Source organism: Lagenorhynchus albirostris, chromosome 16 (genome assembly GCF_949774975.1).
Source record: "Lagenorhynchus albirostris chromosome 16, mLagAlb1.1, whole genome shotgun sequence".
NCBI classification, from domain to species: Eukaryota; Metazoa; Chordata; class Mammalia; order Artiodactyla; family Delphinidae; genus Lagenorhynchus; species Lagenorhynchus albirostris.
Window position 1 is genome coordinate 25,049,126 of NC_083110.1, and position 23,197 is coordinate 25,072,322.

Here is a 23,197-nt window from a genome sequence, read left to right on the forward strand (position 1 = left end):
ACAAAAGAGACTGGAAATTAAATTTCTTTCAACGGTTAGAGGACGTGAAGTGAGGAAAAGAAATTTCTAAAATTTGAAGTCTAATCTATAGTTATAAGAATGGTTATTTGCAGTTAATAATCCATTCCAAACTTTTTGTTTTAATTTTTTCAGTGATGGAAATGTTTGCAAAGATAATGTTCAAAATTTGTTTCAAGGTCATCTTTTCTTCCTTCAAGATATTTACTCATATATTTCACATAAACAGTGAAATAATCTTGGATGAGCACAAAGACAGATGAAAAGAACTCATAAATGTTAAAAAACAGAAGGAGATGACAGCCAAGATAATGATTTTAAACTTTTTTCTAAAAATGAAGGATGATTCAGATGTTAACAAAAGAGTATAAAATTTTTATTGCCATTGAATTTCTTGATCAAATAATCCAACTGAGGCATCCACTTTGAAGATTGAGGCCTCCAAACCCAGAAATATAAGACTTGATCTCCAAGCTGAAATGAACTCCTAATAAATATTCTACCAAGGTAATTTTGGTTTACTGACCACAAGTAGTGAACTAAAATCCAAAAGAGAATGACAGAATATGATGTGATTATAAGTGGCATTCTGCTTAAGAGATTTATAAGAACTCCCTTGGACAACATCCATACATATTAGACTCGTCTTTTCCATTTAAAATGTAATCTTTAGTAAAAAACAAAAAGTACCCATTTGGAAAAGTAGTAAAACTTAACAACAACAACAATTCTGACTTCAAGTTTATTCTACAGTACAGATATCCAGACAACTCAACTTTTATGATATAACATGGAACAGCAAACTGTGGTCCATGGGCCAAATTCATCCAGCCACCTGCTTTTAGAAATAAACTTTCATTGGAATATAGCCACGTTCATTTATGTATTTTCTATGGCTGCTTTTGCACTGCAACAGCAGGGGTGAGTAGTTATATAACAGGCTATACAGCCTGCAAAACATAAAAAATATTCACTATCTGGACCTTTACAGAAAAATTTGCCAACTCCTGTGTAATAACTGAGCAAAAATATTCCTAGTGTTTATTTAACAATCTCTTTATGATAATGATGGCGGTTTGTATTTTACTATCAATAAGACCAAACAGATTTTAAGAACAAGCTGATGGGAAAAAAGGCAAGAGCATAAAGGGCAGTCTTTCTCACACTCCCACAAAAGAAGAATTTCTATGCTAAACACTAAGTTTATATGATTGTGTTTACAATAAATTGTTTTTCTTATTAAGATAAATGACGTGGGTTGAAGTCAGAAAACTATGATGTCCTTATTTCAGATTAGCAAGATGTTTGTACCCAGCTATATCCTTCTAGTAATAATGTACCTAAACAGGAATAAAAGTACTTCAAGTATTATTTCAGATAAAACTACAGAAGATATAAAAAGTTGGTCTTTGATTAGTCTCTGAGATTAAAGGGCTCCAAAGTACATAGAAAACTTTTTCAGGAAGGTGCTGAAACACAAATTTTTCAAGTGTGAATAAAAATCTCATCTATGATTTTCATAAATAAGTGCTTAACACCCAGTTGCAAGGTATGTTATTTGTGTTGATAACAGAGAACAACTGGCACAGAGCTTAGTTAATGCCATTAGTTTGCAACAACAATATCTAAAACTATCTATGGGCTTATTGCCATGTCAATTATCATTTTTATAATCTTGCATAGGAAAAAACTGAAAGGCCGGTAGAGTAAATTGAGGAGAGAAAAACAGAAAAAAATTATTTACCCTTGGTTTTGCTAGATCTTTAACAATTTCAATTTCTGCATCAGAAATAATATCATGGAAGCGAATAATACGAGGCTTGTCCCACTCATCCTCCTGTTTGGCTGGAGCCAGAATAAATTTAGGATTCCGGTTTCCATCATGGTAGCGGCAAAAGAGTTTTTTCTGTCTCCGAGGAGTCTAAACATAAAGTTAAAAATATTATAAATATATTAGAGTAATAATATTTTTAATGCTTGTTCCTATGAAGATAAGAAACAATAATCATGCTAGTGTATACACAGAGTATCTGAGAAAGAACACACAAAAGAAACAGTACCCTGCAAATATTCTGCATCAAATGGGACCTTCAGGATTTTAAAAGTCTTATTAATGATTATTTTCTGGAAGAGATGGTAGGCCTTAAATTTTTAAAAGGTGAGGTTTCTCTTTAACCCCTTCTCTCATCAAAATAAAGTTCAGGCATTGTAAATATGAAAGAAATAATAAAATATTTATAGAAATATGAAATGAATGGCCAGCACTGCTCCAAACTTCACAAGGTAACCGGGGAGCACTCAGAAAGTGTCTAAAAGAAAAAAACAAAACAAAACAAAACCTAACCAGGTTTTCCCAAATACCTCCCAATTTTAAAAAAATTTAAGGGATTTTTTTTTTAAAGTAAAGAAGAAAATAGGTAGCTCTGAAAAAGAGAAAATAAGTTATTAAACAAAGAAGCCAGGTGCTTTTACTAGCAGGTATTAAAGACAGAGTGGTCAACAAAACAAATAAAGGTTCCTTTCAATCATCTATGTAGTATATTAACTAAATAAGTTATTCCATTGCTGATTCTTCTCTTGATTAAACAAATATTTCATATTATGAGGTAGGAATAATATTAGTTTTGGTTTTAATTATTAACTACACAAAAACAAATAATGATTCATGTTTATTCTTGTACTTTCTTTACCTAGAATCAAATCCAAGGTTTTATATCAAATAAGCTTTTTATATGATGATGAGATGAATTTAACTATTCTGAGAAAAGGGATGCTCCTTTGACCTGAGGCAGAGTTGACGTGTGTGTGTTACATCAACAAACTGGCAAATTAACAGACTTCTGTTTTTATATCTGTAGTTCTATTTTGCTCTCTTCTTTAAGAGATTCTAAGGGCAATAAAAAATATCTGCTTACTATTGGAAATCTGAACACTGACTAGATATTTGATGATATTATGGAACTACTATGAATACTGTGATACTGGAAATACCATGATAATGGTATTGTGGTTATTTTTTAAGAGTCCTTATCTTTAAAAGACACACTAAAATATTTAGATGTGAAATTTTAAAAAAATGTTTCATGAGTCTAATTTGTATTTACTTATTAGCTCCCAAAGCGAAAGTAAACATGTTCTTCTGGGAATCCACAAACTTATCAAAAATGTCAACATAAATATGATCTACTTATTTGCTGTTACAGGTTAGGCTGTCAACAGTGAGTCATCAAATACCAGGAAGTCATCAACATAAAAACGTAAAACCCAGCTTCAGTTTATCAGTAGTAGAGAAAAAGTTAAACACTATTCAAATGTTTTCACTTAAAAGTGCTCACTTCAAAAATTCACTAACTCCTTCTACGTATGCCCGCATTCAGCTGAACACTAGTACCACATGATATTCCTTAAATAAGGATTCCATGATCAATTAATACTGAGAAACAAAGTATATCCTATCCATAATGCATATTATCATAAAAAAGATCTGAAAAGTCCTAAAGCTGAACAAAAACTATGTTCCCCACGCTTGAACTTTATTATTTTTGGCCTATTACCTATTAAGTATCCTGAAGCACTGGTAATCTGAGTACGAATACATAAATATAGATATACAATAAACAAAGAGATATTTATAGACATGTTTTAGTATTTTAAAGAATAACTGTTAAAGCCAAAATCTGTTTAAAGTCTTTGTGCATTTTTTTTTTTTTTTTGTGGTATGCGGGCCTCTCACCGTTGTGGCCTCTCCCGTCGCGGAGCAAAGGCTCCGGACGCGCAGGCTCAGCGGCCATGGCTCACAGGCCTAGCCGCACCGCGGGACGTGGGATCTTCCCGGACCGAGGCACGAACCCGTGTCCCCTGCTTCGGCAGGCGGACTCTCAACCACTGCGCCACCAGGGAAGCCCAAGAATTAGATAATTTAAGGGAAGTGATAAAGTTTTTTCTTATATCTTAATGCAAAAGAGATTTCAGCAATCTTAAATAGAAATAATATACCATTCTAAGCCACCCTATGAAACAGTGGATTTATCTATACAGTGATCTCTTTTGGTTCTGCTCCTAGTCAACCTTGACAGGATTGCCTAGTGAAATGTTTTTGTCTATTTAAGAAATATTAAAAATGCACAAAGGGCTTCCCTGGTGGCGCAGTGGTTGAGAGTCCGCCTGCCGATGCAGGGGACACGGGTTCGTGCCCCGGTCCGGGAAGATCCCATGTCCCGTGGAGCGGCTGGGCCCGTGAGCCATGGCCGCTGAGCCTGCGTGTCCAGAGCCTGTGCTCCGCAACGGGAGAGGCCACAACGGTGAGAGGCCAGTGTACCGCAAAAAAAAAAAAAAAAAAAAAAATTATCTGATTCTTCACCTTAAATCTATGAAAAGGGTAATAATTACCAAAAACGCATTGTAATGGTATATGATTCACAAGTTTTGTTTTAAAGCTATTTTACTAAGGGTTGGAGCATATTAAGTGTGACACCTATAATAAAGTGATGTGGCATACTGTAATACTTTATCAATAATTCTGATTTTTATCACAAATTTTAAAAATAAAAGAATTCTGAATCTCTCTAGAACTATGTACAAACACGCACACACATCCACTTCCACACACACACAATTGGCTTTTCCACTTTACCATTTTGATACCCTCCCCACGGCACAGCATTTCGTACTTCTGTCTCTCTGGCAGGTAATCCGCAGCAACCCCTTTTTTCTTCGGTGTGGTTTTCTGATCAGATTGGTCATCTGAAGCAGACTTATTGGCATCTTTTTCTTTAGCCATTATATACTCAAAATATTTTAAGTTACCATTAGCTCTCTGATGTTCAGGATCTATTAGAAAAGAAAGAAAGCATGTCCATGAGTAAGCTTACAGTTGTTCAAGCATCAGAATACAACAATATACAAATTGAGGAATATATAAATTTACCTTCCAAACCAGGATGCTTTTGAGAGTGAAAGGAGGCACTAATGAAAATTATTATACCAAAACAATAGGTATAAACCTGTACTGCCCAAAGCACATCAAGACATATATTCACCCTCTACAAAAAGAGTTCTGGAGATGGAATCAGCCATTTATTTCAAAGTAGCAATTACCGCTTCTACTTTGAGAATGTTCCATGTGAGAAGTTACTAATCAGCTTTGATGTCAAATGAATTTTAAAGTATTACTTATTACACTTATTTGAAGCAATGGAAAAGATTTTTCTGAGATTGAAATGTAATGACCATGAGGAAGACAAGGTATACAGTTCAAAAGCAACCTTTACCGCAGACACATTATAAACGCAGAACACAGTCTACTTCTGAGGGCTGAGTGGACTTCCGTCCCAAAATTCTAAGTGAGATGGAAAAGAGAAACTAAAAATATAATTTTCAAATAAGCCAGAATCCACTAACTGCCTTGGAATTGCTAGTCATAATTGTTAGCTATCTTTTAGTAGGGGAAAGGAGGACTACTCCACCCATCCAGGAGAAAAAAAAATCCAAACCACCAGACACACACAAATGAAAAAGACAGAACACAGAAACTTCACTTGTGACATTAATAGCAGTGTTTAAAAAATCTAGCCTTAGATTTGGAAAATACTTCGTCTTTGAGAAACTGCTCATAATATATGTTGTGATATACCCAATATGAGTCTACTTTTGTAAAAGAAAGGGAAAAGGGGGGAGGGGGTATACTACGAGGAAACAAAAAAAATTGGTGGGTATCTCTGAGTGATTGGCTCTGAGTGATAACTATTCTGTATTTTTTTCTACAATGAATGAAGTATTTTTTAAGTCAGGGGGAAAAATATCACTAAAAAATACTGGGGAAAAAAGGGTAATTGAATTAATATCTCAATTTATTAATTCACTCAACTAAGAAATAACCTAATTATCAAAAGCTTATTTTCAGGGCTTCCCTGGGCGCAGTGGTTGAGAGTCCGCCTGCCGATGCAGGGGACACGGGTTCGTGCCCCGGTCCGGGAAGATCCCACATGCCGCGGAGCGGCTAGGCCCGTGAGCCGTGGCCGCTGAGCATGCGCTTCCAGAGCCTGTGCTCCGCAACGGGAGAGGCCACAGCAGTGAGAGGCCCGCGTACCGCAAAAAAAAAAAAAAAAAAAGCTTATTTTCAGAAGACCAATGTTTTTGAACTGTTCAACTCTCCTAATATATACATATTTACCTATTCATAAAAAGAATTTTTTTTAAGTTTTAAAGCTTCGTTATACACCAAAGACCACATGAATTTTTTTAGCATACAACTCCACCACAGATCCTGAGTTAGTAGGTCTGGTATGGAGATCAAGGAATTTTCATTTCTAACAAGTATCCAAGTAATTCTGATGCATGTGGCCCCTGGCTCATACTTACAGAAATACTATATCTCTGTTCAAAACACTAGTGGTAAAATCTTCATAAGATATCATATTTTCCTAACATTTGAATATGACAATCAAATATATTTCCAGTCTATTTATTTCTATGAAAGAATTTCAACCAGAGGATATAAAATGGAAAATCACATGCATGTGCCCTCAGGACCACAAAACTTAAGGACTGAGAGACTGATTTCCCATAAATGCCTGATTTTCAGAAAACTGATAATATTGGAATTTTCTTAAATTATAGGGAATTGGTCAAGGGTTGCCTCATATCAATCTTAGGAAATGTTGCTTATGGTTCCAGGGGCATGAACAAGAAATCACCCAAGTTGAGCTGGTGTTAAAAGTAAGCTGAGGGTTTCCCTGGTGGCGCAGTGGTTGAGAGTCCGCCTGCCAATGCAGGGGACACGGGTTTGTGCCCCGGTCCAGGAAGAGCCCATATGCCGCAGAGCGGCTGGGCCCGTGAGCCATGGCCGCTGAGCCTGCGCGTCCGGAGCCTGTGCTCCGTGACGGGAGAGGTCACAGCGGTGAGAGGCCCACGTACCATCAAAAAAAAAAAAAAAGTAAGCTGAATTGAACTTTGTTTGTATGACTGGACTGGTTTTATCTGCTTAGGGAATGTTCAACGCTAGTCCCCATTTGTTTTTGATTTGAACAGACTCTAACTGAACTTTCCCCTCTTTACATTCCCTGCCCATAAACACAGCCTACCCCAATCCCTCAATGGACTCACCTGTAGCTTCCTACATTTTGCAGGTCCTGAATGCAATTCCTCTGCTATTACTAAACTCATGTTTTTGACAATTTTGAGTTTGCCTCATTTTACCTTTTTATTTAGGTTGACATTTCAAATCACTATTTCTGAATATGAAATGCAATAAACCAAAAACTTCCTTCAAAGAACACCAGTCAATATTTAATATGGCAACAGGGTAAACAAATATTTTTGACTGAGTTAGCTAGGTTAGGTCCAATTTTGAAATTCCTGAAGAGTACAGAGCAGAGAAACACAGCTCCTGTTGTAGTACTATTAGGTGAGAAAGACCAGTTGCCATTTATTTAGAGGATAAACAGAAAGATAAAGTATGTCTGACAGATGAGCTCCTGACTTACAACAAATAAAAAGTACCAAAGCTATATGACAAATATATACAGTCACACATAATTAGTATATCTATATATCCACCAACACATCTTTAACCTTGAATTAGGCCAAATTAACATACCTAGTTCAAGAAGCTTCTTTGTGAGCAAAAGTGCTTTATCCAGGTCTCCCTGCTGGTACACTGCATAGCTCAAATAATCTAGAACAGAGACTTTATCAATTGTAGAAATCTCGCCTTCATCCAGCTGCCTTAGTGCTTGTTCCATCCACAGTTCTGTATGGTAATAATCTGCTTCTGTGTAGGCCACTTTGCCCAACTCAAAACAGTCCTCAACTGTTAGAAATGATTTGTGTTTTACTCCTATGGAAACAAAATACAGAGAACTTTAGGAATCTTAATACTATTATATACTTATTTAGGACTACACAGCTTTCAAAGTACTATCTCCCTCTCATTTGAACCTCACAACAACCTTCTGAGGTAGGAAAAGCAGGAATTATCCTAAGTTTATAAACAAAGGAACAATCTACAAGGTAGTGAAACATGGCAAGGATCACACAGCTAATAGGTAACGTAGGACCTATAGAACCCGAGACTTCAATTATCAGCCATCATACCAAAATGAAGCATCAATTAAGTTGAAGCATGCAATTTTCCAACACAGCGGGAATCACCATATGAGATATATCTAACTCTTAACCAACAATCTGGGCAAGGGATAAATGGGCAGGAAGAGAGACAAACCTGTCAACTGATTCTTTCCCCTCTTCCCTTCCCCTACAGTAACCCTTTTCAAAAGCACTAATGGTATGTAATTTATATACCATAAAGTTCACCCAGTTAAAGAATCCAACAGTTTTTAGTATAGTCACAGAGTTGTACAACCATCACCATAATCTAATTTTAGATCATTTGCATCACCCCAAAAAGAAACTCTGTAACCTTAAGCAGTCACTACCTATCATCTCCCCTTTCCTGCCCTATCCCTACACACCACTAATCTACTTTCTGTATCTGTAGGTTTGCCTATTCTGGCTATCTCACATAAATGGAATCACACAACATATGGTCTTCTGTGACTGGACTCCTTCACTCAGCATAATGTTTTCAAGGTTCTTTTTATTGCCAAATACTAGTCCATTGGGATAGACTACATTTTGCTTATCAGTTGATGGACATTTGAGTTGTTTCCACTTTTTTGGCTTTTATTAATAATGCTACTGTGAACATTCATGTACAAGTTTTTCTGTGGACACATTTTTTCATTACTCTTGAGTATATGTAGCAGTGGAATTGCTGGGTCTTATGTCAACTCTATGCTTAACATTTTCAGAAACCGCCAAACTGTTTTCTAAAGTGGCTGCACCTTTTTACAATCCTACCAGCAATGTATGAGGGTTCTGATTTCTCTACATCCTCACCAGTACTTGTTATTGTCCACCTTTATTATAGCCATTGTGGGTATGATGTAGTATTTCATCGTGGTTTTTAAATTTTATTTCCCTAAATGATGTTGAGCATCTTTTCACATGTTTATTGGTCATCTGTATTTCATCTTTGGAAAAATGTCTATTCAAATCCTTTTGCTCATTTAAAAATTTGGTTACTTGTCTTTTTATTATTGACTATTTGTTTCAAATATTGTACAATTACCATTACTTTCATAAGAATAAGGAAAAATAGAGAAAGAACTATAGAAAGAAATAAATGTAAAAAATATACTCTGAATGATAGCAACCATATAACACTGCATTTTTATAAACAGTAAATCAGGTGAGTTAAGTGGAGACTTTAAGAGCCTGAGTATTTTATGTTTTTTGTGTATACCATGTTAAGTAAGCAACAGAGAGAAAATTACATCTGGACCACATATTCTGGGGTGGTGGGGAGGGAATTGCTTCTGATATAAAACACAGTTGACCCCTGAACAACAAGGGTTTGAACTGCATGAGTCCACTTATACGTGGATTTTTTTCAATAAATACATGTATGTACTGTAAATGTATTTTTTCTTCCTTATGATTTTATTAATAACATTTTCTTTTCTCTAGCTTACTTTATTGTAAAAATACAGTATATAATACATGTAACATACAAAATATGTGTTAATCAACTGTTTAAATTATCAGTAAGCCTTCCAGTCAGCAGTAGTCTATTGGTAGTTAAGTTTTGGGAGAGTCAAAATAGACACGCAGATTTTCAACTGCTCAGGGGGGTCAGCATCCCTAACCCCAGCATTGTTCAAGGGTCGACTCTACCTAGAAATGCTGAATTAAATGTAACAATTATCCATTTGTACTATGGCCAAGTTCACAGGAATTAAGCAAATTTCTTAGGGCCAAAACCAAAAAGGAACTTGAAACCTAGAGAGGTAAGCAGAGGATGAAGCTGCATCTCCTCTGGAGGCAGTCACTAGATCAGAATACTAGAAGCTTGATTTTTAACCACCAACAAAGGGACAGGAGATAAAGCCTCAGGCCCATGCAAAGTGACAAAGCAGACCCTTGAAGAACTACATCTTGAATGGGAGAATGAACTAGAAAAAAAACTCTGTCAGCTGGCAAAGAGAAACAACAAAAGAACTTGTTTTTCTCAGTCTTCACTGCAGGTAGGTGAAAGACAATCCCTTAGAACTCCACAGGCACGCTTTCAGGGAGGTTTTCATTTCAAACATATGCTATCTCCATGGTCTGGAAAACTAAAGCCAAGAATTTAACTTAAAGTAGTCGTAGGTTGGTAATGCAATAGGACAACTGGCAGAAGCAACATTTATACTCTGCAAAATGCACCCTCACCTCAGGTTTTGCAATATTCCAACACACAATCTGAAGAAATGTATACAATCCAAAATCACAAAGCACATGATCAAACAAGCCACTATGAGCAAAATTAGCAAAAACTATTAAAAACCAGTATTAGACAGTCTTCAGATGTTGGTGTTATCAGATTAAGAATACAAAACAACTATGATTAAAATGTTTAAAGAATTTTTTAAAAAATAGAAAATATGAACATGTAAGATACCCTAAAAAAGACCAGGCAGATTTGAGTGGGGGGAAGAAATAGAACTTCCAGAAATTAAAAATATTATCAATGAAATAAAGACATATTGGTCAGGTTAAACAGCAAGTTAGACACAACAAAAAAAAGAGAATAATAAACCAAGAAGTGAGAAGTGAATAAATTACCATGGGATAAACTACCCAGGATACAGCAGAGAGGAGGAATACATATGAAGTTCTAGTTAAAAGACAAGGAAGAAAAAATAAGAAGACAGAAGACAACAGCATGTGTCAGAAGAAGACAACAGAATGTGGAAAAGGCACTATTTAAAGAAATATTGGTGGACAATATTCTAGCATTAGAATACATGAAACTTCAGATTCAGGAAGCATAGAGAATAATAAGCCAAACAAAGTACATGCAAGGGCTTCTTAAGGATTTGTTTCAAGGAGGAAGAAAACAATTCCAAAAGAGAAGTCTGAGGTACCAAAAAAAAAAAAAAAAAAAGATAACCAAAGAAATTGGTATACATTTAAAGAAAAGTGAGCCATCAGATTGGCAAAAATCTCAAAGTTTGAAATTTTTTGTGATGCTGTGGGGAAATAGGCACTCTCATATATTGCTGCTAGAAATACAAAATGACAGAACCATTATGGGGGGAAACTGGGACAATGTTAGCAAAATTTCCTATGTATTTCCTCTTTGATTCAATGGCATCACTTCTAGAAAAAATATCCCAAAGATCACTTAGCAAAAAAACAAAATAATATATGCACAAGGTTAATGGAAGTATTATTTTTATAAAAGCAAAAGACTGCAAACAAACCAGATGTCCATCAATAGGCACCCAGTTAAATAACCTATGGTAACTCCACAAAACAGAGTAACATGCAGCTGTAAAAAGAAATGAGGAGGATTTCTATATAGGATATGAAGTACTATCTAGAACATATCAATAAATTAAAATGCCAAAGTACAGGAAGTATTTATACCATGCTGCCTTCTGTGCTGATGTTGAAAGGAAACAGGAATATATATACATTTGCTTATATTTTCAAAAAGAAACAGTGGAAATGAAAAAGCTAATAAAGTGGTAGTTACATATAGGAAGAAGAAAGGAACAGGTTGAGGAGTACAGAAATGAAAGTGAGACTTCTGTCAGTGGACCTTATTAGTATAGTTTGGACTTTGAAAGAATATAAAAAGTTCTGCATGACTAAAACTAATATGAGAGAAATGGTGAAGGTGGTCAAAAGGTACAAACTCCCAGTTATATGATAAATAAGTCCTGGGGATGTAATGTATAGCATAGTGACTATGGTTAATAATACTGTATTCTATATTTAAAAGTTGCTGGAAGAGTAGATCTTAAAAGTCCTCATCACAAGAAAAAATTTTTTTGTAACTACGTGTGATGGTGGATGTTAACTAAACATCTTGTGGTGATCATCTCACAATACGTACATATCCGCGTCATGTTGTACACCCAAAACTAATACAATGTTATATGTCAATTATGTCTCAATTTTTAAAAAGTTTATTTGGGCACCTCTTTTAAATAAAACATTAATAACATCATTTTGCAGTTTTAGTTCTCACAGGCTTTTAGCTCATTTGATTCTCATGGCAATCCAATGAAAAAGGTATTATGTCAGACCTCAAAATGGATACTGCCCACTATGCTAGTTACAGTTTCATGTTCCTCTATTGGACAATGTGTTATCATGTTTCATTTGTCAACACATTTCTAAATATAACAGAAACTAAAACAATATAAAGTTTTTGAACAACAGAAGAGGACAAAGATAGGATATGAATTAAAAACTGAGCCTGTGATAAATTTGCTTTCAGTGAGAAAGATGTAGAAGAAGGAGGAGGAGGGAAAGGAGGAGGGGAGAAAGAAAAAGAAAATTTTTTCCAACTTTTGATACCAACGTTCAAACAATAAATGTGAGACTCACAGTGGTTTAATGTTAATGTCAAAATATCTTATCTCCTATACCAAGTTTTCTGACCTAAATAAACAAAGAGATAGCATGTTCATGGATTAGAAAATTATCTTTTTAAAATGACAGTGCTGCCCAAATTCTCCCCAAGGTTCAAAACAACCCTAATAAAATTTCCTACAGGCATTTTTGTAGAAACTGACAAGCTGATCCTAAGATTTATATGGAAATCCAAAGAATTTAGAATAGCCAAAGCAATTTTAACAAAGAACATAGTTGGAGGACTTAGTCACAAGTGTTTGCAAGTATGTGAAGGAACTAAAACTCTCATACACTGATGACCAGAGTATAAAATGGTACAACAATTTGGTGGTTTCTTCAATATTAAATATATACCTACCATGCAACCCAGAGAATTCACTTCTAGGTATTTAACCAAAAGAAACGTATGTCTGATATGTCTGATAACATCACAAAGGAAATTGGTAGAAAAAGGAATACAATGGTGTTTTCCTTAATAACTTTTGATTGACTATACTTCAACAAGGCAGTAAATTGGCTAAAACCAGACTTAGCTATAACCTATCCAATGGTATCAACATTTTTTTTTTTTAAGTGCTAGCAGAAAAGGAGTTCATGAGATATAAATTAAGAGGAAATAAAGGGCTTCCCTGGTGGCGCAGTGGTTGAGAGTCCGCCTGCCGATGCAGGGGACACAGGTTTGTGCCCTGGTCTGGGAAGATCCCACATGCCGCGGAGCGGCTGGGCCCGTGAGCCATGGCCGCTGAGCCTGCGCATCTGGAGCCTCTGCTCCACAATGGGAGAGGCCACAACAGTGAGAGGCCCGCATACCGCAAAAAAAAAAAAAAAACCAAAAAGAGGAAATAAAATGGGCACATTTTGCTAGTGATCAGACATTCACTGTCTAGGGCATAGCATGCCCTGGTCTGAGGATATGACCTGTTACATTCTAGTACCAAGCACAGTCCTAGCATGGAGATGTATGCATTGGAGGATCACATGGACCAATACAATTAAATATTCAAATCATACAACTACCTCCATTCACTATTTTTTTTTTTTTGCCTCCTGTTAGTCACTTATGGATAGTAACTGATTATCAGTGTACTACTAAAATGAAGATGAAGATCCATACTTTGACAGTTACTAACTCTCTACTCCACACTCTAATCTAGAAAAGGATACCAAGAAACTAACTTATTAATAGTTTAACATGACACAATTTCAGAAACAAAGGAAACATACTGAATTTTGACTCTCCTATTATTTTTCAGTTATGAGAACTGGAATACAGTTCTAAGATGAGCTTACAAAGCAGTAATTAAGAATGTTTTTTCTCAGGGACATACAAAAGGCACAAGAGGAGAGAATGCCATTAATACCTGTAGAGAGCACCAGAAATATTTTTTACATGACCTGATATCCTGGCAACATTATCTGAAAGCACAATGGGGATAGTAGAGTATCTTTAGCTATTCTGCCTTGGTAGTTAAAGTATCTCTGGTTATCTTACCTATTGATCTATTCACAATTATCAAAGGCAAAATGCCTAGGAATTGTATTAAAGAAGAAAATGAAAATGAAGTGATGTAGCATTTGAAAGGGAAGGCTGCTTCCAAAATAGAGAACATGAAAAGAAAAAGTAAATGGACAAGAAGACAAAGAAAATGAGATAAGGAAAGTGATGTTGGCAGAAAAAGACTATAAAAAACTTTCATGCAAAGCACAAATAGAATTTGATGAGAAAAAAGAATAAGCTGCAAATTCCTTTGGTTCAAAGGAAGTGGCACGGATGACTGATGTTAGCCCGTCAAACCGAATGTAGTAACCCAAATTTACAGTTAAAACTAACACCAAAAAGAGTCCTTTTAATTTATTATCACAATATAAACTATAATATAGGAAAATAGGAATAGGAAATAAAATAGTATAGGAAAATTTACTTAGAAATACGTTTTTTGTGGCTCATCCATAAACTGGGAGATTTAATTTAAAAATTCTTACACTATTATTTATAGGGACATTTAGTGGACAAAAACTTGATTTGTAAGGGACAAATATGTTTAAAATGCATACACTTGGGAAGTTGACGTCTTGCATCAGAGGCACTATGGTACACTCATAGCTGAGTGCACTCCAGAGATGTGCAGAGAATCTACTGCTTGGTGTAGTTAACCTTATCGGCTAACCAAGATAGTGATGCAAATGACCAAGAAGAACCTTCAACTTCCACCTGAAGTAAATCAAATTTTATATATAAGACATTTTCTATCCAAAAAGAAAAGTGTAGGGGACACACAGTTTTGAGGGCATTAGCCCGCTGTGGTACCCCCCTTTGCCTGGCAAAGCAATAAAGCTATTCTTTTCTACTTCACCGCCGCCCCACCAAAAGTGTAATATCTCCGGAAGCTAAAAATCTACTCAACAAATCAGGGTTAGGAACAACCTGAAACTAAAGGAACAGTCTATATGAACTGTAAAGGCATCATTAATGCTAAAATCCATTTAACTTATCAGATTTTATATTAAAATATCAAGAAAGCATTTCAAAAGGTAGGCCCAAAAAGGAGAAAGAAACAGACAAAATTAATCAAGGAGTTACATGGCATCAATATAAATCCACTGAAATAAGCATTTCTCTGATTTTGGGGGGAGGGCAATTAAAAAAAACAAATCATCCTTCCCCCTACCCTCATCCCTATCGCTTCACACCTCAACTGCTATAATTTTAAATCTGACAAAGCCAAGTGTTGGCAAGGGTATGAAGAAATGGGAACTCCCTTACATTGCGGGTGAGAGCATTAATTGGTACATCTGCTCTGGAGAACAATCTGGCCACATCTAGTAAAGTTTGAGAAGCTTATATCCAAGAGAAACTCTTTTATGTGTGTAATAGACACAAGAAGACATAAAGATGTCTGTTGAACCTTGGTCCTGCAAAAAACTGGAAATAACCTAAGCTACCACTATCACGTCTTACTTAATTTTTACAACAGCCTCCTCCCTGATTTCTTTGTCCCTACCCCCAGATCTGAATCCATTCTGCAGCCAGAATGATATTTCTAAAATGAAAATCATATAACCTCCCTGTTTAAAACTTTTCAATAGCTTCTCATTGCACTCAGAACACTTCAAACTCCTCCACATGACTTACAAAGTTCATCAGGAGATGGCTTCTGCTTACCTATCTAGCCTCATCTCTCACTACTCTCACAAAACCAACTCCCTCCCACTGTTCATGCACTCACCCCTTGAACAAACTACTTGTTAGATATCTGATATAAAATGCTCTCTCCTCTCTGGCCTATATATATGTTCTGTTTGGAATATTTTTCTCATGCCCACTATTTCCCCCCCTCCCCCAATTTCCTAGCTAATTCCTTGTCCATTACATCTCAATTTTAAAAAATATCCTGTATTCCAGGAAGTCTTACTTTATGCCTCTCTCTTCTCAAGTCCAAAATTAAGTTTTCTCCTATGTGCTCCCACAGTATCCTAAGTTATCTGCATCTAGGCATTCATCATACCATATCATAAGATAAGTATCCTAAGGGCAAAAGCAGTGTTATTCATTATCACATCCCTAGTACTTAACATAATGGCTATTATGTTAAGTAGATATTAAATAAACATTAAATAGTTAATATCTATTAAACAAATTGATGTTTTAAACCAGAGGTGAACTAAAAAGCATAAGGCAGGACTTCCCTCGTGGCGCAGTGGATAAGACTCCACACTCCCAATGCCGGGAGCCCAGGTTCAATCCCTGGTCAGGGAACTAGATCCCACATGCATGCTTCAACTAAGAGTTTGCATGCCACAACTAAGGAGCTGGCGAGCCACAACTAAGGAGCCTGCAAGCCACAACTAAGGAGCCTGTGAGCTGCAACTAAGAAGCCCACACACCACAACTCAGGAGCTGCTTACCGGAACTAAGACCTGGTGCAACCAAATTAATTAATTAATTTAAAAAACCAAACAAAACAAAGTTGTGATCTTCAGAAGTGTTATAATGTACCATATTAGTAGAAACAGAAAATAAAATTTGCAAATTTGTACTTTTTTGGAAGTCCAACTTGATGAAATTACATTGCAGCTTAAAGGAAATTTTATTTAATATTATACCATGGTTAGTTTTTCCACTTGATACTTCACTGCAAATTTAGGAAAATGAGCAAGAAAAACACCTTAACAAGTAACTCATCCCACTATATTTTCTTAAGGAGAAAATCAATTTCAGTATGATGATAGAGGTAATATATTTTATTTCTCTAGTTGATAATGACAAGAAGGTAGTAATGGGGTAAGCCACACACTCACAGAAAAAGTGAGAGATGGCAAAAGTAAATTATCATGTGAAGTTAGATATTAGTAACACAAGTAAGACTGGAAAACTTCAAATTTTGCAGAAATTAAACAACACACTCTTTAACAACTAATGGATCAAAGAAGAAATCACAGGGAAAATTCGAAAATACTTAAAGACAAATGAAAATGAAAACACAAAATACTAAAACTTATGGGACACAATGAAAGCAGAGCTAAGGGAGAAATTTATAGTTATAACGCTTATATTAAAAAACAAGAAAGATCTCAAATCAACAACCTAAAAGCTAGAAAAACAAGGACAAACTTAACCCAAAGCTAGCAGAAGAAAGGAAATATTAAAGGAGAAGTAAAAGAAAAACAATAGAGAAAATTAATGAAAACAAAAGATGGTTCTTTGAAAAGAATTTTGTCAACAAAATTGACAATCCTTTAGCTACATGGACTAAGAAAAGATTCAAATTACTAAAATCAGAAATAAAAGTGGGGATACTACTATTGATTCTACAGAAATACAAAGGATTATAAGAGAGTTCTATGAAAAACTGTACACCAACAAATTGAATAACCTAGATGAAATGGACAGATTCCTAAAAACACAAAACCTACCAAGACTTAGAAAAAAATAGAAAATCTGAATAGACCTATAGCTAGTAATGAGACAATCAGTAATCGAAAGTCTCCTGACAAAAGAAAAGCCCTGGACCTAATGGCTTCACCAGAGAATTCTACCAAAGAACTAATACCAATCCTTCTCAAACTTTTCAAAAAGAGAGGAAAGAATACTTCCTATCTCATTCTATGAGGCCAGCATTATCCTTTATACCAAAGCCAGAAAAAGACACTACAAGAAAACTACAGACCAATATCACTTATGAACACTGATGTAAAAATCCTCAACAAAATACTAGCAAACAGAATTCAGCAGCATATAATATTAAAATGATTATACACCATGACCAAGTAGAACTTATTCCTGGAATGCAAGGATGTTTCAACATATGAATATCGATCAATGTAATGCACCACATTAACGGAATAAAGGAAAAAAATACGATCATCTCAATTCATGCAGAAAAAACAACTGACAAAATTCAGTATTCTTTCATGATAAAAAAAACACTCAACAAACTAGGAATAGAAGGAAACTACCTTAACATAATAAAAGATATATTTGAAAAACCCACTCAATGGTCAAAGACTGAAAGCTTTTCCTTTGAGATCAAGAACAAGAACAAGGATGCCCACTTTCGCCACTTCTATTCAACTTAGTACTTGGAAGTTCTAGCCAGGGCAACTAGGCAAGAACAAGCTCAAAGGTGCCCAAACTGGAAAGGAAGAAGTAAAATGATCTCTGTTCACAGATAACATTATCTTTTTTCTGCCACACTGCGCTGCTTGTGGGATCTGAGTTCCCCAACCAGGGATTGAACCTGCACCCTCGGCAGTGAAAGCATGGAGTCCTAAGCACTGGACCACCAGGGAATACCCAGCAGATAAAATTATCTTAGGTTAGAAAATCCTAAGGATTCCACAAAAAACTTGTTAGAACTAATAAATGAATTCAGCCAAGTAGCAGGATGCAAAGACAACACAGAAAAATCAGTTGCATTTCTATGTACCAATAATGAACAATCTAAAAGAAAATTACTAAAAGAAGTCTAAGCATAACATACTTAGGAATTAACTTAACCAAGGAGATGAAAGACATACAGTGAAAAACTACAAAAAAACTGCTGAAAGACAACATAAATAAATGGAAAACACATCCCATGTTCATGGATCGGAAGACCATGATTCATGGATTGTTAAAATGTTAATACTACCCAAAGCAATCTACAGATTCAACACAATCTCTATCAAAATACTAAAAACAGAAACAGAAAAACCCATCCTAAAATTCATACGGAATCTCAAGGGACCCAGAATAACCAAAACAATCTTTAAAAAGAAGAACAAAACCAGAAGACTCACACCTCCTAATTTCAAAACTTACTACAAAGCTACAATAATCACATAGTGTGTTACCAGCATAAAGACAGACTTACAGACTAATGGAATACAGAGGCAGAAGTAAACCTCTGTATATATGGTCAAATGATTTTTGACAAGCATGGCAAGACCATTCAATGGGGAAAGGATGGTCTTTTCAACAAATGGTGCTGGGAGAACCGAATATCCACATGCAAAAGAATGAAGTTGAACCCTTACCTAATACCACATGTAAAAATTAACTCAAAATAAATCAAGGACCTAAATATAACACCTAAAACAATAAAACTCTTAGAAGAAAACATAGGACAAAAGCTTTATACCATTGGATTGGGCAATGATTTCTTGTATATGACCCTAAAGGCACATGCAAAAAAAGAAAAAATAAACAAATTGGACTTCGTAAAAATTTAAAAATTTGGATACAAAGCACAATATCAATGGAGTAAAAAGGCAACCCACAGAATAGGAGAAAATATTTGCAAATCATACATCTCATAAGGAATTAATATCCAGAATATATAGAGAACCTCTAAAACTCAACAATAAAGAATGAATAACCCAATTAAAAAATAGACAGGGCTTCCCTGGTGGCGCAGTGGTTGGGAGTCCACCTGCCAATGCAGAGGACACGGGTTCGTGCCCCGGTCCGGGAAGATCCCACATGCTGCGGAGCGGCTGGGCCCGTAAGCCATGTCCACTGAGCCTGCGCATCTGGAGCCTGTGCTCTGCAACGGGAGAGGCCACAGCAGTGAGAGGCCCGCGTACCCGCAAAAAAAAAAAAAAAAAAAAAAACAGACAAAGGACTCGAATAAATATTTCTTCAAAGAAGATGTACAGGCGGCTGCTAATAAGTACATGAAAAGATGCTCAACATCACTGATAATTGGGGAAATGCAGAACTGCAATGAGATACCACCCACTAGAGTGGCTACTATCAGAAAAAAAAAAGAAAATAACAAGTGTTGGCAAGGATGTGGAGAAACTGGAACCCTTATGCACTGTTGGTGGGAATGTAAAATGGTATATCTACTATGGAAAAGAGTATGGTGGCTCCTCAAAAATTAAAAACAGAATTATCATATGACACAGCAATTCCACTTCTGGGTATATACTCAAAGAATAAAAGACATTGTCTTGAAGAGCTATTTGCACACCCATGTTCACAGCAGCATTATTCACAATAGCTGATGTGTGGAAGGAACCCAAGTGTCCATCAACAGATGAATGGATAAGCAAAATATGGTATATACACAATGGATTATTATTCAGCCTTAAAAATGAAGGAAGTTCCGACGTATACTACAGCCCTTGAGGACATTATACTAAGTGAAATAAGCCAGTCACAAAAACACAAACGCTGTATGATTCTACTTATATAAGGTACTTAAGTCAAAGTCATAGAGACAGAAAGTAGAATGATGGTTGCCAGGGGCTGAGTAAGTGGGAACTGGGGAGTTATTGTTTAACAAGTATAGCGCTTCAGTTTCACAAGATGAAAAGAGCTATGCAGATGGATGGTAATGATGGCTGCATAATAATGCAAATGTACTTAATACCATAAACTGCACATTTAAAATTGGTTAAGATGGTAAATTTTGTTTTATGTTTTTTTCACAATAAATTTAAGCAAATTATCATGAAATCAGCTGTAACTTAAAAAAAGAGGGTTTTGCCGAAAATAGGTCAGAAAGCAGGATGCTTCACACTGTAGAACACTAAAAATCAGTACATACTCAACATGTCTTGGTTTTAAATTATTGAATATATAAACTTTGATTATCAATTTCCTTATAACTTAACGCACAAATACTGGGTATTCTAAAGACAGACATTTGGAAAACTGGTGGTTTCTTTTTCTTACATGCTAAAATTGCCTACTTAAGTTAGTCTCTATAATTATAAGCTTTCACAGTAACAAGCTAGCAGCTTATCCACAACTATTCAGTCCTAGACAAAGGGTTGTTTTGTCCTCAAAGGCTGTGAAACAAAGTGAAGTTAAAAATCTTAAAATACGGAAGTCTTTTTATATTAACATTGCCCTAATGGACTGAACGGAGAAGCCAAGTGATAGGATTTTTATAGACTACAGTAATTCTTACCTGGAAGATCACCCTTTGAGATGGTATCTGTATCCAAATTGTAGGTATCCTGGAGACGCAACAGAGCTTTGGCTGCCCCAACCTGATCTTCATCATTAGGGAAGTACTGTCTCTGAATGGTTAGGTTAGAGATAAAACCTTAAAATAGGGGGGAAAAAAAAAGAGTCTAGACACGGGTATGAAATGTACAGTGTGGGAAATATAGTCAATAACTATGTAATATCTTTGTATGGTGATGACATATCAGAACTAGACTTATCACGGTGATCATTTTGAAATATATAGAAATACAGGATCAATATTTTGTATAACAGGAACATAGTGTTGCAGGTCAATTATATTTCAAAAACAAACTCATACAAAAAGATATCAGATATATGGTTATCAGAGGCAGGAGGTGGGTGTGCAGGGTAACTGGAGGAAGGCTGTCAAAAGGTATAAAGTTCCAGTTATAAGTAAGTACTAGGGATGTAATGTACAACACAATAAAAATAATTAACACTGCTGTATGTTATATACGAAAGTTGTTAAGAGAGTACATCTTAAGAGTTCTCATCACAAGGAAAAGCATTTTTTTCTATTTTTTAAATTTTGTATCTATATGAGGTGATGGATGATCACTAAATTTACTGTGATAATCATTCCACGATGTGTGTAAGTGAAATCATTGTGCTGTACACTTTATACGGTACTGTATGTCAATTATATCTCAATAAAATTGGAAGAAAAAAGACTTTAGAACCTCACAGACTTCCATTTTCCAATATAGTCTTAAAAGGATTTTTAAAAATCTATTTTATTATAATTTTCCACCATACCATGTGTAACAAGAAAAAATTAAATATACTGAACGAGACTTGACATACCTCTAAGTTGTTCATCTTCCCAAACCATTTTTAATGTTGCTTAAGTAATCTGAGGTCATTGCATAAATTATATTTGTATTAATAGGTAAAGATCAACTAACATAATAGTTTTTAATTATACAACACAGCCTCCACTAAGCTTGAAAAGTGAACATTTAAAGATTTGAAAACGATGTTCACTGGCAACCAATTATACTTTCAGATAACAGTAAGCAAAATGTACACTCTTAAAGTTATGTTTTCTTCTTCCATGTGCCACATGTCACATAAATGTGTAAATATATAAAGTTTGGTGAAATTCTTTAAGGAGAAGGAAGAGACATTTATTATATATGTAAGAGTATCAGGTAAGCTAGTTTATTAAAATATATTTAGATCTGTTTAATTATTAAATATAGTGTTCATCATCATGGTTTGCACTCTATAAATCCTAATATTAATTTTAAAAGGTTTTACATAAAATACAGCAAAAATAAAACTAAGAAACTAATCACTGGTAACTATATAACTCCTAAGGAGAAGAGATGCTAAATACTCCTTGAGAAATCAATACAACAAAAAGTGATTTAAAATTTTAATAACATGTGTCATCATTTGCAAATCAAAATTAGGTACAAGACTTCCCTCCATTCTCCTTTACTTATAATCAACTATGCATACTTTGATCATCAAAAGGCCAGGCATTTTTATGTTAATTGAAATGTACAGATGAACAACTAGATGGAAGAGGCCTAAGTCCATATTAAAGCATTAGTTTTAAGACCAACTCCTAGTCACAATATCCACATGCAATTTTACAAGCATGTTTTACAGAAGACTGGAACGATTTTATGCCCCAAACCAAAATCTATGAAGTAACTTAAATCCTCTCTAATAAAAAGAAAAAACGTATATCTATTATAGCATTATGGGATGACTGCCACAGATTAAAACGCCTAAGTCTTAAGGTTTACTTTATAAAAAAACTTAGTTCATACTTGAGATTTTTTTTTTTTAGATTTTTTTTAAAAAAATAATAAACAAATGTGTGTGCATATGTATACAAACGCATACATATATGATCTTAAAAATGTTCTCATGGGGCTTCCCTGGTGGCGCAGTGGTTGAGAGTCCGCCTGCTGATGCAGGGGACACGAGTTCCTGCCCCATTCCGGGAAGATCCCACATGCCGCGGAGCAGCTGGGCCCGTGAGCCATGGCCGCTGGGTCTGCGCGTCTGGAGCTTGTGCTCCGCAACGGGAGAGGCCACAGCGGTGAGAGGCCCGCGTACCGCAAAAAAAAAAAAAAATGTTCTCATGGTGTTATATGACAACAAATAATCACAGGTACTATTTCCTTTTCATCTCAAAGAAGTATTCACAAGTGCTTGCCTTAATTTTTCTTTTCAAGGTTTCCTGTCCTATGCGTAATAGTTTAGTTTACTGCTCACAAATACTTGAAAGCACCC

The 23,197-nt window shown here is 35.4% G+C and overlaps 1 protein-coding gene across 7 annotated transcripts in view; it reads right to left on the bottom strand.

Annotated features, from left to right (window-relative positions):
- Nucleotides 1-23,197, bottom strand: part of P4HA1 (prolyl 4-hydroxylase subunit alpha 1) — a 92,819-nt gene that overhangs the window by 33,569 nt on the left and 36,053 nt on the right. For all 7 annotated transcript variants that reach the window (XM_060126125.1, XM_060126124.1, XM_060126120.1 and 4 more), the window contains 4 exons: nucleotides 20,886-21,023; nucleotides 7,616-7,855; nucleotides 4,652-4,848; nucleotides 1,763-1,939 (listed from right to left, as the gene is read on the bottom strand). In XM_060126125.1, the coding sequence (XP_059982108.1) occupies nucleotides 1,763-1,939; nucleotides 4,652-4,848; nucleotides 7,616-7,855; nucleotides 20,886-21,023 (752 nt within the window). The remainder of the gene's footprint in view (nucleotides 1-1,762; nucleotides 1,940-4,651; nucleotides 4,849-7,615; nucleotides 7,856-20,885; nucleotides 21,024-23,197) is intronic.